The sequence below is a fragment of the Pimephales promelas genome, chromosome 13 (genome assembly GCF_988280905.1).
Source record: "Pimephales promelas chromosome 13, fPimPro1.hap1.1, whole genome shotgun sequence".
In the NCBI taxonomy this organism is placed as follows: Eukaryota; Metazoa; Chordata; class Actinopteri; order Cypriniformes; family Leuciscidae; genus Pimephales; species Pimephales promelas.
Window position 1 is genome coordinate 6,343,989 of NC_142781.1, and position 17,500 is coordinate 6,361,488.

Consider the following 17,500-nt stretch of genomic DNA (forward strand, 5'->3'; position numbering starts at 1 on the left):
CCCGTCCTTCAGACCACTTTTTTTGTTGTTACCCGGTGCGTCCTTGTTTCAAGTCCCTGGTCGGGCGATCAAGGCTCTTTTTTTTCATTTCAGCCTATACGATTAATTTTTATGAGCGTTCCCACGCAACACGCACACTTTCTCAAGCAAGAGCCCGGATAGCTCATTCGGTAGAGCATCAGATTTTTAATCTGAGGGTCCAGGGTTCAAGTCCCGGTTCGGGCGTTAGAGCCTCTTTTTTTGTCGAGTGCTACGTTTTGCTGTTGAGTTCTTGCAAGGCACCTGGGCAGCGACGCTGCAAGGCACCAAGTAAAAAGACAAGCTTGCTACAGCCAGGTTGTAGTCGTGGCCGAGTGGTTATGGCGATGGACTAGAAATCCATTGGGGTACCCCCGCGCAGGTTCGAATCCTGCCGACTACGTTTGATGGCATGCGCCTGCTTTAAGCCTTGTTAAAACTTTAGAAAAAAAAGTAAATGTGACAATGGGCAGCGACGCTGCAAGGCACCAAGTAAAAAGACTGCCGACTACGTTTGACGGCATGCGCCTGCTTTAGGCTGGAGGCCTTGTTACAAATTTAGAAAAAAAAGTAAATGTGACAATGGGCAGCGACGCTGCAAGACACCAAGTAAAAAGACTGCCTACTACGTTTGACGGCATGCGCCTGCTGTAGGCTGTAACCTTCTGGAGGCCTTGTTAAAACTTTAGAAAAAAAAGTAAATGTGACAATATTACCCTTGAAAAGAGTTATGTTGGCAAGGAATAGTTTTGTCTGCAAGCTTTTTCTAATGAGCCACACGTCAAGGAGACCGGTAGCTCGCCGTGATCGTATAGTGGTTAGTACTCTGCGTTGTGGCCGCAGCAACCCCGGTTCGAATCCGGGTCACGGCAACTTTTTCTGGGTGGCTTTGAAATTGAGCTCCAAGTTACCACCTCTGCCCACCCCGTCCTTCAGACCACTTTTTTTGTTGTTACCCGGTGCGTCCTTGTTTCAAGTCCCTGGTCGGGCGATCAAGGCTCTTTTTTTTCATTTCAGCCTATACGATTAATTTTTATGAGCGTTCCCACGCAACACGCACACTTTCTCAAGCAAGAGCCCGGATAGCTCATTCGGTAGAGCATCAGATTTTTAAACTGAGGGTCCAGGGTTCAAGTCCCGGTTCGGGCGTTAGAGCCTCTTTTTTTGTCGAGTGCTACGTTTTGCTGTTGAGTTCTTGCAAGGCACCTGGGCAGCGACAGAGAGAATGAAGGGCGGCAAGTGTCACTTTGAGTGATTTATTGCCCCCCATAAAAATAAGCCCCGCCCCTTTTTTACCCCTCCCGCTCACTTCCGGTCTGAACGCGTGATCGTGGGAAAATTCCCACGGTCTCCCCTCCTCTTCCCACCCACCAACACCCCTTCACCACCACCTCCACTTCTGGACTGGTCACGTGATCGTGGGAAAATTTTCCCACGATACGGAACCCCATCTGATGCGGTACCAGACTGTACACCTGTTACACCTGTCTTGTTCAATGTAAAAATGTTCAAAATGATGGAAAAACAATACATTTTCAAACTTTAATGATGACAGAAAACAGATATAGGTTATGTTTTTATTATTTATTAAACAATGGTCCTTTTACACGCATTGTTTAAAACCATTTAGTCAATTTATATCATTAAAACGCAGTACAGGTCTTTTCCTTTACACGTTATTTAGTAAATTACTCCATTTTTAAATAAAACATCTGTTTTAAAAAAGTTTTCATTCACAAAAATAACATTTTGGAGCAAAAGTTGTACTTTTACACAATTACACACCGTTTAAAAGTATTAAATAATATTGATTATAATAATAATTATCGATGTTCAAACACTAAAATGTTAAATTGTTTAGACGTAAAATAAATAATTAATAAATGTTATCAAAATGTGTATTAAAACAGCGTGTATTTAAATTACATCAAACAATTATTAAAGGATATCAAAACTTAAAAACATAAAAACTGACTTACGTTCTGTTTTGTTGGTGAAAGAAGAACAAAATTATCCCGTTTAAAGATTAATCACCTCCAAAGATATATCCAACAGCAGCGGTTATCCAAAAGGTATATCCGGCTGCAACGCTTTATCCAAAAGGTATATATCCAAAACTTTAGATAATTCCAAAAGTTATCCGGTTCAAAGTTGTGTAAATGTAATCCCGGGAGCCCAAGAAAGCACGTCCTAACAGGCCGAAGTCAGAGAGAGCAATGACATATCCAACATCTCTACTGTGACCTGGTTCAAGCTCCGCCTCTTAGATCCCTCCCAAACAAGAGGTGTGAGAAAAATCACAGCACATGTCAGCGCTAGCTCTGAGAAAAGCGACCACTCACCTTGAAGAGCTGTCCGAAATGCAACCGCTGAACAGAGCACACGGGCCCAGGGGTTGACTCCTCCTCCTTGCACGCCCTAGATGACGCGCGCACGGTGGATTGGTCTACGCTCTATTCACTACCTGTACGAGCGACAGATTGGTCCACACATACACACACTCGCACGTAAACTCCTCCCATACTCTGGCCGCGTCCGTTTTAAAAGACCATGAGCTCACAGACTGAGTGCAGACAGTGTGGATTTTAAGGATCAGGTCCGCGGATTGAATTTTGGATCTATACGGATTTATTATTGTGTTAATTTGGGAGCTTAATTTAAAAGTGGAGTTCATCGGATTATCAACATTGTTCAGCGTGTGGAAATATGTGGATTTATCATCATGTTTGTTCATTCTGAATCGCGAAAACAGTTCATTGGGTTTTGAGGATTATGCCGTTTCTTGTGGAATATCATGCATTCATCACAACAGTAAGGATTATGTGTTTTATCAACGCTGGGTACACCTGTGGAAATATGAGAATTTATCAATGATCTCCTCATCGCACTGCTCATTGGATTATGTGCTTTATCACCGATCTGTTCAATCATAGCGTCTGATCCACAAAACGTGTCATTGGGTGTTTTATCAGTGTCCTCTCCAGCGCGAGGAAATATGTGGATTTATCATCAGGTTTGTTCATTCTGAATCACGAAAACAGCTCATTGGATTTTGAGGATTATGTCGTTTCGGCATTTGTGGAATATCATGCATTCACCACAAGGAAATCCGAGACATGAAGTCTTATAATTTCAACAGGGTGCGCAACGTTAAGTGGATGTAAACAGAGAACTTGTAACGGTTTTTAAACACGGGAGGATAATCGTGAAAAAGCGTTCTGGACAACATCTGATAAGGTAATATACAAATATTGATTTGACTTTATTCATCTGACTGTTTTTTATTATTGGTACGGTCTGTAGATTACCTTTAAATTCAGTAATAGTGTATTCTAAGTCCAAACAACATATCATCTGAAATCTCACAATCTCTAGTTTTAATATTTGATAATTAGTTTTTATTTGTGTGATTGTTTTTTGCCTGTTATTTCTATTACAGCATAACCTGTTGTTATCCTTAACACCAGAGGGGAATCGTGAAATACATCATGAACAACAGCTGAGCTGATAAAGGTAACAAATATTTATACAAATATTGATTTGACTTTATTCACCTGACTGTTATTTTTATTATACGGACTGTAGATTACCTTTAAATTCAGTAATAGTGTATTCTAAATCCAAACTACATATCATCTGAAATCTCACTATCTCTAGTTTTAATATTTGATGATTACTTTTTATTTGTTTGATTGTTTTTTGACTGTTATTTCTATTACAGCGTGAACTGTTGTTATCCTTAACACCAGAGGGGAATCGTGAAATACATCATGAACAACAGCTGAGCTGATAAGGTAACAAATATTATACAAATATTGATTTGACTTTATTCACCTGACTGTTGTATTATTGGTACGGACTGTAGATTACCTTTATATTCAGTAATAATGTATTCTAAGTCCAAACTACATATCATCTGAAATCTCACTATCTCTAGTTTTAATATTTGATGATTACTTTTTATTAGTTTTTATTAATTTGAATGTTATTTCTATAACAGGTTGTTGTTAACCGCGCTGAAGGACAACCGTGAAACCCCTGACAGCAACTAATATTGGTAACAAAGCACCTTTTAAATGAATGTTATCCAGATTATCAATGGAAAAGACACAACGCAAGTTATGCAATATATCATAATTACTGATTTCTTTTTATTAATTTGATTGTTATTATTTTTATTCATTTGACTGTTATTTTACAGTTGTTATTTGTAATAATAGTATGGGTTGTTGTTATTAAAATCTCTTCAGCGTCACCAACCCCAGCGGTGGGATCCCCAAAAACCATTACCTAGACTAATCTTGACAAACTACATATCATTTGAAATCTTACATTCTCTAGTTTTCATATTTGATGATTACTTTTTATTTGTTTTTATTAATTTGACTGTTATTTGTAATACTGCTATGGTTTGTTGTTAAACATTACCCATCAGCTATTACTATTATCTATGAATGGTGATGGTGTTGGAGTATTCGTTTATAGTCTACTAGTAACACATTAAAACAAAATGGCTTCTAAAAGATCTTACACTGATATGCAGTCAGACTCAGACGAAGATGTAGAACACATAAGATCGAGGCATCTCAGTACTAATGAACTATTGCAACGTTTAATACGTGAACAGTTAAGAGCAATTGACACTACAGGACTTTCAGTAAGGGAGAGATTGCAAAATGTTATAGCCGAACAACGATCCTGGCTAGACATGGGTGATGATGAATCCATCCACTCCGATAATGGGTTTTCGAATCATCATCACCACATTCCTAATATCGACTCTGACGAACGTATCATGTCGAGACATGATGGAAATAATGAACAATTGCGTTGTTTAATAAGTGAACAATTAAACGCACTGGACACTACGGGACTTTCAGTTAGGGAAAGATTGCAAAATCTTATCGCCGAACAGCGATCCTGGCTAGACGGGGATGATGATGATCATGAAACCATCCAGTCCGGTAATGGGTTTTCGAATTATAATCATCAGCTCCCTAATATGGGCCTTAGTCAGGACGAAATTCATACGCTGACGACTGAGGGAGGACGTGTAGGCGACTTCGTAATAACCCCTCGACCACGTTTCAACGGACTTGAAATCCAAAGGACACTGAATCTCCGTGAAATAGATACAAACGATTTGGCTGATTTTAATCATCGTCTACACAATATTTTAAACGAGATTGTGCATTTTTCTCAACTGACGGCCGGCGATACGGGCTATGTGAATATAGCACTAACTGGTGACAGCTTACCTACGTCTATAAATGCTGTGTTAACACCAGAAAGCAATCATGATCCATCATTATTCATTGACCAAATTGAACGCGCTGCACAAAGCAACAGAGATGTGTCAACAGACAACTCTTTATCTCTAAGAGTTTCTGTAGCTATGGATCATCAGGGGGGTGGCGGCGCACGTAGGAAAATCACAGACATGGCCATCAGTGACACTATCAAACGAAATAAAATGCATTTATTTTGTCCGATGAATTTGAACGACAACATGTGTCTTAGTTATTGTCTGACATACTTTTTGAATCCAACATTCACAGATCAACAGTTGCAAAAATCAGCAATGGACATACACACATCGTGTGGATTTGCACCGCACGATAAAATAGGATTTCATGATCTGAACATTTTCGAGAGAAAATTAAATTTAAAAATTGTAGTTTTTCACAGAGACTGCACTGGAAAGGTACAGGTCTACAAAAACACAGATGAAATACATCCAAAGACCGCAAATTTATACATTCATGAATCGCATTACTATCTGATCAAAAATTTGAAAGGTTTCTTAGGCACTAGTTATGTCTGTCAATTTTGTTACCGCGGATTCAACGATAGGAGACTGCATAAATGCAAATATGTCTGTAATATTTGCTGTACAAGCGAATGTCGCACACATGTCACAAACTATAAACACTGCCCAGACTGCCTCAGATACTGCAGAAACACCTTTTGTTACGAAGCACATAAACAAGAGCGTACATCCGTTGAAAAATCGCAATGTGACACTATAAAATACTGCACTAAATGTCAAAAATTGTATAGGGTTGCAAGATCTGGTGATAAAACCAAACCACACAAGTGCTCTCCAGAGAGCTGTGTACATTGCAACGAGATTTTGACAAGCGAAGGTAGTCACGAATGTTACATTCAGCCTCTAAAGTCTGAAATGTGTGATGAAAAATACATTTATTACGACTTTGAGACTATGTACCAGGATGATAAACATGTGGCTAATTTTGTATGTGCAATGACTCAGACAGGCGAGACGTTTGAAGCTGGAGGCACAGATTGTGTGGCACGTCTGATTAAACATTTCAGACGTCCAAAATACAATGATTACACATTCATAGCTCACAATGCTTCGGGGTTTGATTCCTACATTCTGTTACAGTATTTTAGCAGCGAAGGCATAACTCCAAAGGTTATTATGCAGGGGTGTAGAATATTACATATGTACGATGCGGCGTTTAGACAAAGATACGTGGACAGTTTCCAGTTTCTCCCTTTTTCGCTTAAAAAGGTCCCGGCTGCATTAAACCTGACGGTGAATGATAAGGGTTTTTTTCCACATCATTTCAACAGATTAGAGAATGCAAATTATGTGGGTCCCTATCCTGCAAAAGAGCTTTACGGTTATGAAACGATGAGCGAAATCGAACGTGTCAGATTTGACTCGTGGTACACATGTGTATTGAACGATGTCTTTGACTTCGAAAAAGAGCTTGCTTTTTACTGTCGGAATGACGTTGTGATCCTTCGAGAGGCCTGTATAAAATATCGCAAAGAATTCATCGAATGTACAAACATTGATCCGTTTAAATCTGTGACATTGGCCGGAACATGCATGAAAGTATTCAAAACAAACTTTTTGAGTCGGGATACAGTTGCACTTACACATAGTCACGCATACATTAATCAATACAAAACGTACTCCAACGCGTCAATTCAGTGGTTAGAATTTATTAAAAGTAAGGACTGTGTACCCGTGCAGCATGCCTTAAACCACGGAGAGCAAGCCTTCGGACCTTATCATGTTGATGGTTATTATGAGTCTGTTGATGGGGTAAAAACAGCCTTGGAGTTCTTGGGCTGTTTTTACCATGGACACGATTGTCGATTTAAGCCGGAAGAAATTCAGCCTTTATCAAAAGTATCGTTTGGTACTCTCAGAAGGCAATCGGATGAAAAGATAGAAACACTTCGTAAAGTGTATTCCTTACGAGTGATTACTATCTGGGAATGCGAATGGGATCATGCTAAACAAACAAATCATGATGTCATTCAGTTTATGGAATCTTACGAAGCACCTGAGAGGCTCAGACCCCGGGATGCATTATTTGGTGGACGTACGAATGCGTATAAGTTGTACCACAAAACAGCTGATGATGAACGAGTGGATTATTATGATTTCACATCGCTCTACCCGTACGTACAGTCGAGTAAGACTTATCCTATCGGACACCCGAAGATTATTTTTGAGGATTTTGAAGAAATAGATAATTATTTTGGGTTAATTAAAGCGACAGTGCTACCGCCTCGTAAGCTATTTCATCCTGTTCTGCCTTATCGATGCGGTGGTAAACTAATGTTTCCTTTATGCAGGACTTGTGCAGAGAATCAGATTCAGGACCCCCAATGCAGTCATACTGATGTCGACAGAAGTATCACTGCTACATGGGTCAGCGTTGAATTACAACGAGCTATTCAACACGGGTATCATGTGATCAAAATACACGAGGTCTGGCATTTTTCGCAGTCGACTGATACATTGTTTACCGATTACGTCAAAACATTCCTAAAATCCAAACAGGAGGCGTCAGGCTTCCCCTCACATGTAGTGACAGATGCGGACAAACAGTCTTATGTCGATGATTATCTGGATAAACAGGGCGTTCAGCTAGACATCGCTAATATAGCCCATAACCCCGCAAAACGATCTATAAGCAAGCTTATTTTGAACACTTTGTGGGGCCGCTTCTCTCTCAGGACTCATCTGCCTACCACAGAGCTTTTGACAGAGCCTGAAGAATTCACACAGTGTCTTTTTGGAGGTGCCGGCCGAATTATAAAACACTTTTCGTTTGTATCTGATTCAGTGGCATTGATTCAGTGGTCCTATGCAGAACGCGATCCGTGCCCGACACGAGACGTTAATGTCTTTATTGGCGCTTTCACCACAGCTTACGCGCGACTCGAGCTGTATAATCTTTTGGATAAATTAGGCGAACGTGTGTTGTACGCAGATACAGATTCTGTGATCTTTGTGTCAAAAAACGGCGACTGGATTCCCGAGACAGGATCTTATCTCGGTCAATTAACGAGCGAATTAGCGACAGGCGACACTGTGGTTGAGTTTGCATCATCAGGTCCCAAGTCATATGGGTTTAGAACGGCAAACGGACATACGTGTCTCAAAGCGAAGGGTATTACACTTAACGCAAATAATGCACAGATAGTCACACTACAGAGTCTGATAGGGTTAGTCTGTGCGTATGTAGAGACCGGTGACACTCAGGAGCTGTTCCCCCGCACAGAGACCATTACACGTAATAAGAGGACCTTCACATTGCACAACAGATCAATTGTGAAAAGTTTCAGACTTGTGTACAATAAGCGAGTACTCCAACCAGATTATACGACCTTGCCTTACGGGTTTTAACAATACTTTGAAAATGTGTGAAACAGATGTTTTTGACTGCAGACTGCAACACCCGTTTTCGGCTGTTATTAGCGGCCCAAGCAATAGTGGGAAGACTTTTTTTGTAAAGACTCTAATGTACAATTCGGACAAAATGTGTTCTGTGAAGTTTGATAATTATGTGTACATTTATACATGCTGGCAGCCTTTATATGATGAACTGTTACATGCTTTTGATATTAAATTCATTGAAAACATCCCAAAGAAATTGGATGATGATTCATTATTCCCACCTGGTAAAAGATCCCTATTAATTCTGGACGACGTTATGGGTCAAGCAGCGTCCAATTCTGAAGTCGAGAAGATATTTACGCAATACGTCCATCATAAAAATATGAGTTGTTTGCTACTGATACAGAATCTATTTTTCCAGGGAAAATCTACCAGAACAATAGGACTTAACGCAAATTATTTAATAATATTTAAAAACCCCCGAGATAAGCAACAGATAGGTGTTTTGGGTCGTCAGATGTTTCCCGGTAATACAAAGTTTTTTATTGAAGCTTACCAGGATGCAACTAGTCTTCCTTTCAGCTATCTGCTAATAGATTATAAAACACAGACTCCTGAAAGATTTCGGCTCAGAACAGATTTACTGTCTGACTATCCTGTGGTCTACGTCCAGAAGGGAGTTTAAAATGAGTTCGAGACTTTCCAGAAATCTTTACCTTTTAAAGTTATTATACAAGAGCTCGCCCAAACAACGGAAGGTTATTTTGCATTCAGCCCCTGACGAACTCATACTGGCTCTGTGTGAAGTGGCCCTCAATATTCTTCACGGCAAGATCCCTCTAACTGCAAAACAGCTCGGATCTTTAAAAAGGAGAAAGACCGAAATAAAATACGTTGCTAATAAAAAGATCAATATTGCAAGAAAAAGACGTATGATTAACCAAAAAGGTGGCTTTTTACTACCTCTCCTAAGCATAGCCTTACCTTTCATAACTAGCCTGATAACTAGAAACTGAATCTGAAGAGAAAAAATGCAGCATACTGAAAAATTGTATCTTGTACCAAAGCATCAATTGGATGGACTAAGGAATGCGCCGCCACGTGAAAATATCAATACGTCCGTGGAGGAAAACCTGGATTCATCTATAAGGGAGATATTACAGAGACATGACCTGGGTCCGCATGAAAAAGTAAAACTATACACACAAATGTTACAGAGATTTCTGTCTGTGTCAAAGCACAACGATGTGGAGAGCAACGCTTTAACGTTAACAGTGCCGAGTCAGGATGGCGAAAATGAAGAAGCACCCGTCACTGAAGACGTAATCGTATCAGAGGTGCTAAACAACGTCCCTCAGAGAAGCTTGAAAAATGTAAAATACATTTTGGATAAAATGTCTAAGGCCAAACAGTTGTCTTCATGGACAGACGCCGGTGAATTTGTTTATAAAGGGAAAATCATTGCAGGATCTCATATGCTTGATCTGTTGAAAAGCGTAACAATGCCTCAAACGATACATGACAAACGTAGACCGACAGGATGGAATGAATTTCTCGAAGCGTTTTCCTCTTTAAACATACCTCACTCAACTATAAGTAACCATCATGTTAAATGCTTGATTGATTCACTTAAAAGAAAAACAACAGGGAATAGTTTTGAAGATGTACCGAGAAGGTCTTTGAAAAAACGAAGACATCGTAACACACCACCACGTCCCTCTTCAGACACATCTGATAAGTCACCTAAATTAGATGCAAAACAATGGCTAGATTTTTAAGAATTATTTGCATCGATATAATTGGAGATGTTTATCTGTTTTACAAATATTATTGAATGTAAATTTGTGTATATCATAATTATGTAAGTGTATTTTTAAGTTGTATACTAATGTCTGATACCAATAAAGAAAAAGAAAATGTTTAATCTGTTTTACAATTTTATTTATTCATCACACACATAAACAATACATCACATTAATACGTCTGAAATGTTTTACCGGACTGTACACACTGAATGCATTTAAATGTTTTACCATTACAGAGACTAGGTTTCAATTTTTTCACAAAGAGAGAGACCATGACATCATTTTTTAACAAATCATTATGGTAAATTTTTATAATATTCTCATATTCATAACCTCTTGATATATAATACAGAAAAAACACACAATGTTGTCCGCAGGTATCAGAAGTATAATCTTGAACTTGTTTGCCCGAGTACTGAACGACCGTAGAATTGTTTTTTAGAAAGTTATGAAAAGATGCAGGAAAGCAATCTGCATCCGGTGCGTTACCAAAGCTGTCAAAAAAACAGGCGACGCCATCTCGACGTATGTATATGGCAATCCAGTGTTCCCCCGGTTCGTCTGAAGATTGTGTATTCGAAATTAGCATGCAAGGGGTATCCTTTAAAGGGTCTTCGGGTAGGTAATCGCACGGTAGTACACCTAAAAAATTTGTGTTACAGGAAATTTTATCCATCAGTCCCGTCAGTTGCACAGTATTCATTACAGCTGTATTCAGTAGTGCTCTGCGAACACCTGTCTCCGATTTGATATCTCTATAATAGAGTCAAAGACTGAATATATTAAAATGTTAATTGGTTGTGCGAGGGGTACTCTGAAGCGTGCTTCTAATCTAATATTTCCTGATCTAATCAATGAAACGTGTTGACCACATTCCTCGTCGGGTGTCAGATTAAAGGCATAGAGAGTGTATCCGTGTAGGAAATCTTCACGATCTATGATCATAGACTGATTCTTTAGATGCCGACCCGTGGCTGTCACTAGTTGATAAAACTCTCTCACGGCAGACCCGTTATTATATTCTGGTTGAAAGGGACGCGAAGGGACCTGGGTCCCGTCACAGGTCAGACTCAAATATTCAAGGTCAAAATGTTTAAAGGCAAAAGGATTCCTGTCATAAGCACCAGAAAAGGCGGTGTTTTCCGTCATGGCCAAAATGATGGATTTCGGTAGCGGCCCGAGGAAGAGATTTTCATGGTTAGATACACGTGCTCCTGCCGGTACGGAGAAATTTTTCACACAGACTCTATCTATGGGATATTTAGCTGTGGTCGAGAGAAGAGCTTGCGCATGTCCCAAACGCACTGCAGGGGATACGGTGACTCTTTTCACAAAAAGTGAAGCCGACAGTATATTAAGCTTATAATTGATGGCGTCACTACGTATCAGACAGAACTCGTCTTTCGCACGAGTTAACCGAATCCGTATATCCACTCCGTTCAATAATAATTTAGACTGAAAGAAGATGTCGCTGTGAATTGGAGCTAGTAGTTCTACAACACTACTGGCATTTGTGAACGCTGCTCTCTTTGTTAATCCCGCGTTCGCCCCTCCAGGATCCGTAGCATCTATGTGAGCCGAAGAATCTTTGTAGAATAAACCCGCTGAAAAGTTACTCTCGAGAGTGTCTTTTCCATAATTAACGAGGGCCTCAAAGAGACACCTGTAGGGATGCGTATTACTACTGTTACTGACGAGCCGGTCAGCTAAAGAGACGTCAACCTGTGAGAAAATCGTCGATCCAGGGTAATTAATTAAAGCCACAGGCGCTCCGTCAGGAATGTCATTTCCGTTCGGTAGGGTTATTTTGACGCGCGTATATAGGAGCGTGTTATTCAGATCTGTGTAATCTTCACCGGCCCCCGCTATAAAGAATTCGATGGGTGATGCGTCTGTTAAAGCTGACACGGGGCATATCTCCACATACATATTTTTTTCAATAGCTGTTTGTGTCAAAGGGACCGTAAACAGATCCAGCTCTGATTTAATGCACTCATCAGACATACAGTGTAGCAGAGACATTTTTAGAAAATAGTGATACCCCGTCTTTTTAAATCTGCAGATCTTTTCACCCGTTTCGTGCTAGTTCTTCGCTTGCTTTTTGTAACTGAGTGTGTTTTGCTAGAACGCCTGGTCTTCTTTACAGCAAGGACACGCCCTCTTCTCATACGGGTACCCGGTGGTTTACGTGACATCACCATCAGACCATGGCCTTCCTGTCCATTTTCATCATTATTATTATAAGACTTTGTTAGAGCACTGGTGACAACATCACTCATTATGTTTTTAGCGGCTGACTTTAGATGTGGTTTTGCTATACTGATCCCCCTTCTAAAAAAAGGCATTGCCATTCGAAAAAGGCCTTTAAAAAGACCACCGATTCCTGAAGCAAAACCGGACCCGTACATAACTCCGCCCCCTGCGTAACCCGGAAGACCGTTACCTGCCTGAGCCCTGTAGTATGATATGTAGCGTTCGGGATCCACTTTGTACGGTGCGTGATGAGCCATTTTAAAACGGTTGGTGTTTCACAGGTCTAAAATGTAGTTTGGTAACAACCTTTCCGTAGGTGAAACGTACGTCCTGGTTTAAATCGTCTTTTACATCAACAGAGATCTCTGAGATGCAGCTCTTATTAACACGTACGTAATGAGCTTTGTCGTATCTGACACTGACTGTTTTGTTAGTCTCACCATCTATATATACAGTTGCTAATAAAGGTACATAGGCATCCCCAACCGCTTGATAGTCGATTATGTCCGTGTATACATATAGCGTGTAGAATCCGGCATTTATATCAGCCTGGAATGGCGCATATGTGATGTGTGTGTCTTGATGTTCATCCGAACTGTTTAGAGTTTCTATAGAAACCCCTGGTTTTAAACCTAGGATGATCGCTAGTTTGCCATAAAATGTCAACGAAGTCCCTGGGGGCGCTTTGAGAAATACCTTATTCTTTATACGGTCGTAGGCGAGACGTACCCTCTGGGGGAGAGTGACATTTATATCCCTGAGCAAAATGGGTACATCCTCAAAATACCCGCATTTTAACGTATTCCGACTCGTTGATAATTTTAGAGCATTCTGAAACGCATCGCCTCTTACATCGCTCAGTTCGTGGTTATTCTGTAGTAGACGTTGATCACAGACAATAATAAAAACAGAGTCATCCTCATTAAATGTATACCACGTCAATGGATATTCAAATTCAACCAATGCCACCTCCCACAGACCTTTTAAATTTATACTTCTAGCCAATCTAGTTCTGTAATTAGATATTTTGTTATCAGGGTAGATGTTCATCGAAGCGTTGCACGGAAGCGTGACGTAGAATCCTTCCTCGGCCATGGTAATTATTTAATGACGTCTGTCATGAATTCACTAAGGCTTTAACGGACCCTGTAGATCCATCACCTCTTTTTCAGCTATCCAACTGTTAAATTTGGAGGGCCAACCCCACCATTTGACTAGGACGTACGTGACTTTTCCACGTTTTTGTTTATGCAAAATCTTCTCAATCTTAAATGTTTTATCATCACTAACAATAATTTTCTGTAGTTCTTCCTCATAAAAACATCCATCGATGATTTCACCATCTAAGTCTTGTAACCGGTATACGGGAGGGACACGTGGAATGCATGCGGTTATGGTGAAGTATTCCTCCGTATAATTCTGCTCATACCCCTTAGTAAATATGCCTCGGACTTTAGAGACTCTAACAACGTCCCCTACAGAGTATTTAAAGACGGGTGTCTCTTTACGTATTTTACCGTATAAATTATTAAACACTACCGTCTCATTTTCTTTATGAACGTCCAGGGGGCGCATTTTGATGGATTTGTGATAACTACAATTATAACCCTCTGTCAGGTCTTGCAGTATATCGCAGTAACGTTTGGAGTTTACAGCCGTTAAAAACTTCCACATCCGTCCTTTTAGAGTTCTATTAAACCTCTCGACTACACACGCTTTTAAATCGGTTGCTGTGGCAAAATGATGTATGCCATATTTTTTCATCAGTAGTTGAAAATGTTTATTGAAAAACTCTGTCCCCTTATCTGTTTGCAACTTTATCGGTACGCGTCCTTCTTTCAAGATAGATTCGAAAGCTTTAGTCACCTCCGGACCCGTCTTATTTTTCAATGCGCGTGTCCATGAGTACTTGCTGAACACATCGATAACTGTAAGAATAAATTTAATATTATCGTTCTCTTTTGAGTATGCGGTCATATCGACCAAGTCAGCCTGGAATTGATGATCCTTACCGTATACGACTACACGGTTCCGTTTATAATTTATTGGTGCAGTCTTGTGTAACGTATATACGTCCTGTTTGGACAACCATTCGTTAATATCCTTATCATTTAATTTTACGCCGTATTCCTGTAACACAGCCTGTTTTAATCTGTCCTTACCGCCAAAAGCTCCGGGGCTTGAGGGGTTATAGTAAACTTTTTTCATTAGCTCTGACATGTTACTATCTCTGTCACTCTTCATAAAATAATGACCCGTTGTCTTGATGTCACACAGATTTTTATTTCAGATATCTACACGGATCATCCGAACATCAAAATAAAATTTACACACATTTCAAAATTTTTCTCCAACATGTATTCAACTAAAATATCAATCATTTTACAAACATCGGGGTATTCATTCCTTGACAATTTACAAACATCAGTCACATACGTACAAAGACTTAATATATTTCCTATTCTAAGAGATTCCTTGCATTCAGGCATCAGTTCAAGAATGTTGTTGATAGTCGTGCAAGGTATGTGTTTGACGGACATGTTTATCATATTATTCCATTGATTTGATATCCCTCTTACAGCGTTCATCTGATTCGATAAATTTGTCAGACGTTTATCAACCATAGTAACGTTATCACCTGTTGCATGATTATCATCGATAATCTTGTACAGCAAGTTTGATATCACACGTTTTACATATGATTTAAAGAAATGTTTGGCTATCCAGGAGGTGCAGCAGTTTCCCATCTTCAAACTGAGGTAGAATCGAGGTTTTCAGCATCAACGTGTTTCCAGTTGTCAACAGCGTTGTATACGATCTGTTCACAGCTTTCGTCGACTAGCTTCTGCCTGATAGATGCCAGATGCTCCACAATGTACATCTCATCTTTGAGCTCAAACAAAATGGTCTCCACAGCTCCCTGAATTCTTTGCAGGTGTGGGGTAGCCCCGTACAGATTCAAAGCCTGAGCTAAGATAGTTTTCAGCTCAGGTTTGAGGAGTTTCAGACGGATTTCGTCAAAACAATTGTAAAAATAATATGGTGTAGGCTCAAACAGGCACGAATGTCTTGTTTGGGACGGATGGTCTACGGTACATCCAACGCAATCCTTCTTCATTTGCTTATCAATCAGATATTCCAGTATGATGGTAACAACTGCTTTTATAATCCGGTGCCCAGTATCACCAAGGCACCCGTCCAACTCGTCACTAGATGTGGTGCCTGGAGTCTCGGCTGCAACAGTAGCTGCAGCAGCAGCGGCAGCACAAACGCCAGTCCCGTAGCTCGTGAGGAATGCGAGATTGTGAAATCCAAGTTCCGTACAAAATTTATTTAGCCAGTCGATGCTTTGGTGGGGGTATCCGTTTGTAGCATATCCACCAGCAGATCCGGAAGGGGGGATTGGTGAGGTGATATCCTCTTGAGACATGTTGAGTGTTTTGAGATAGAATGACTGCGTGGGATGGTATTAATGGTTGTAGAATTGGGAGGAGCTACAAGGATGCTCCTCCTTCTGTCCTGTATGAAGAGGCGTGGGAACTTTCTATTTTCACGCCCCTCTTCATCACGTGTTGTGGGCGGGTTCTAGGGGTGGAGCTTACGTCTGGTCAGTGTGTGACTGCCAGAAGCTTCATTCTAACTTTGGGATTGTAAGAGTACGGATGTGTTTCGCTGGGCTCCCGGGATTACATTTACACAACTTTGAACCGGATAACTTTTGGAATATCTCTAAAGTTTTGGATATATACCTTTTGGATAAAGCGTTGCTGTTGGATAAATCTTTGCTGATGGATCTTTAAACCCGGATAAATCTTTGGAGGTGATTAATCTTTAAACGGGATAATTTTGTTCTTCTTTCACCAACAAAACAGAACGTAAGTCAGTTTTTATGTTTTTAAGTTTTGATATCCTTTAATAATTGTTTGATGTAATGTAAATACACGCTGTTTTAATATGCATTTTGATAACGTTTATTAATTATTTATTTTTACGTCTAAACAATTTAACATTTTAGTGTTTGAACATCGATAATTATTATTATAATCAATATTATTTAATACTTTTAAACTGTGTGTAATTGTGTAAAAGTACATCATCAAATGTGGTTCGTGGGATAATTTTCCCACGATCACATGACCTCTCCAGAAGCGGAATTGGTGGTGGTGAGGGGTTCCGTATCGTGGGAAAATTTTCCCACGATCACGTGACCAGTCCAGAAGTGGTGGTGGTGGTGAAGGGGTGTTGGTGGGTGGGAAGAGGAGGGGAGACCGTGGGAATTTTCCCACGATCACGCGGTCAGACCGGAAGTGAGCGGGAGGGGTAAAAAAGGGGGCGGGGCTTATTTTTATGGGGGGCAATAAATCACTCAAAGTGACACTTGCCGCCCTTCATTCTCTCTAGCGACGCTGCAAGGCACCAAGTAAAAAGACAAGCTTGCTACAGCCAGGTTGTAGTCGTGGCCGAGTGGTTAAGGCGATGGACTAGAAATCCATTGGGGTCTCCCCGCGCAGGTTCGAATCCTGCCGACTACGTTTGATGGCATGCGCCTGCTTTAAGCCTTGTTAAAACTTTAGAAAAAAAAGTAAATGTGACAATGGGCAGCGACGCTGCAAGGCACCAAGTAAAAAGACTGCCGACTACGTTTGACGGCATGCGCCTGCTTTAGGCTGGAGGCCTTGTTAAAACTTTAGAAAAAGAAGTAAATGTGACAATGGGCAGCGACGCTGCAAGACACCAAGTAAAAAGACTGCCTACT

General features: G+C 40.3%; 1 protein-coding gene and 2 non-coding genes across 3 annotated transcripts; all 3 read left to right on the forward strand.

Moving 5' to 3' along the window:
- The first annotated feature begins 818 nt into the window (after nucleotides 1–818).
- On the forward strand, nucleotides 819–890 carry trnah-gug (transfer RNA histidin (anticodon GUG)). The gene has a single exon. It is a non-coding gene; the product is annotated as a tRNA-His (tRNA).
- A 351-nt stretch (nucleotides 891–1,241) lies between these two features.
- On the forward strand, nucleotides 1,242–8,918 carry LOC120466725 (uncharacterized). Its single transcript, XM_039655309.2, has 4 exons — nucleotides 1,242–3,255; nucleotides 3,458–3,531; nucleotides 3,740–3,812; nucleotides 4,019–8,918. Exon 4 carries the CDS (start codon nucleotides 4,529–4,531, stop codon nucleotides 8,693–8,695), a length of 4,167 nt encoding a protein of 1,388 aa, XP_039511243.2. The 5' UTR covers nucleotides 1,242–3,255; nucleotides 3,458–3,531; nucleotides 3,740–3,812; nucleotides 4,019–4,528; the 3' UTR covers nucleotides 8,696–8,918.
- An 8,276-nt stretch (nucleotides 8,919–17,194) lies between these two features.
- On the forward strand, nucleotides 17,195–17,276 carry trnas-aga (transfer RNA serine (anticodon AGA)). The gene has a single exon. It is a non-coding gene; the product is annotated as a tRNA-Ser (tRNA).
- The last annotated feature ends 224 nt before the right edge of the window (nucleotides 17,277–17,500 follow it).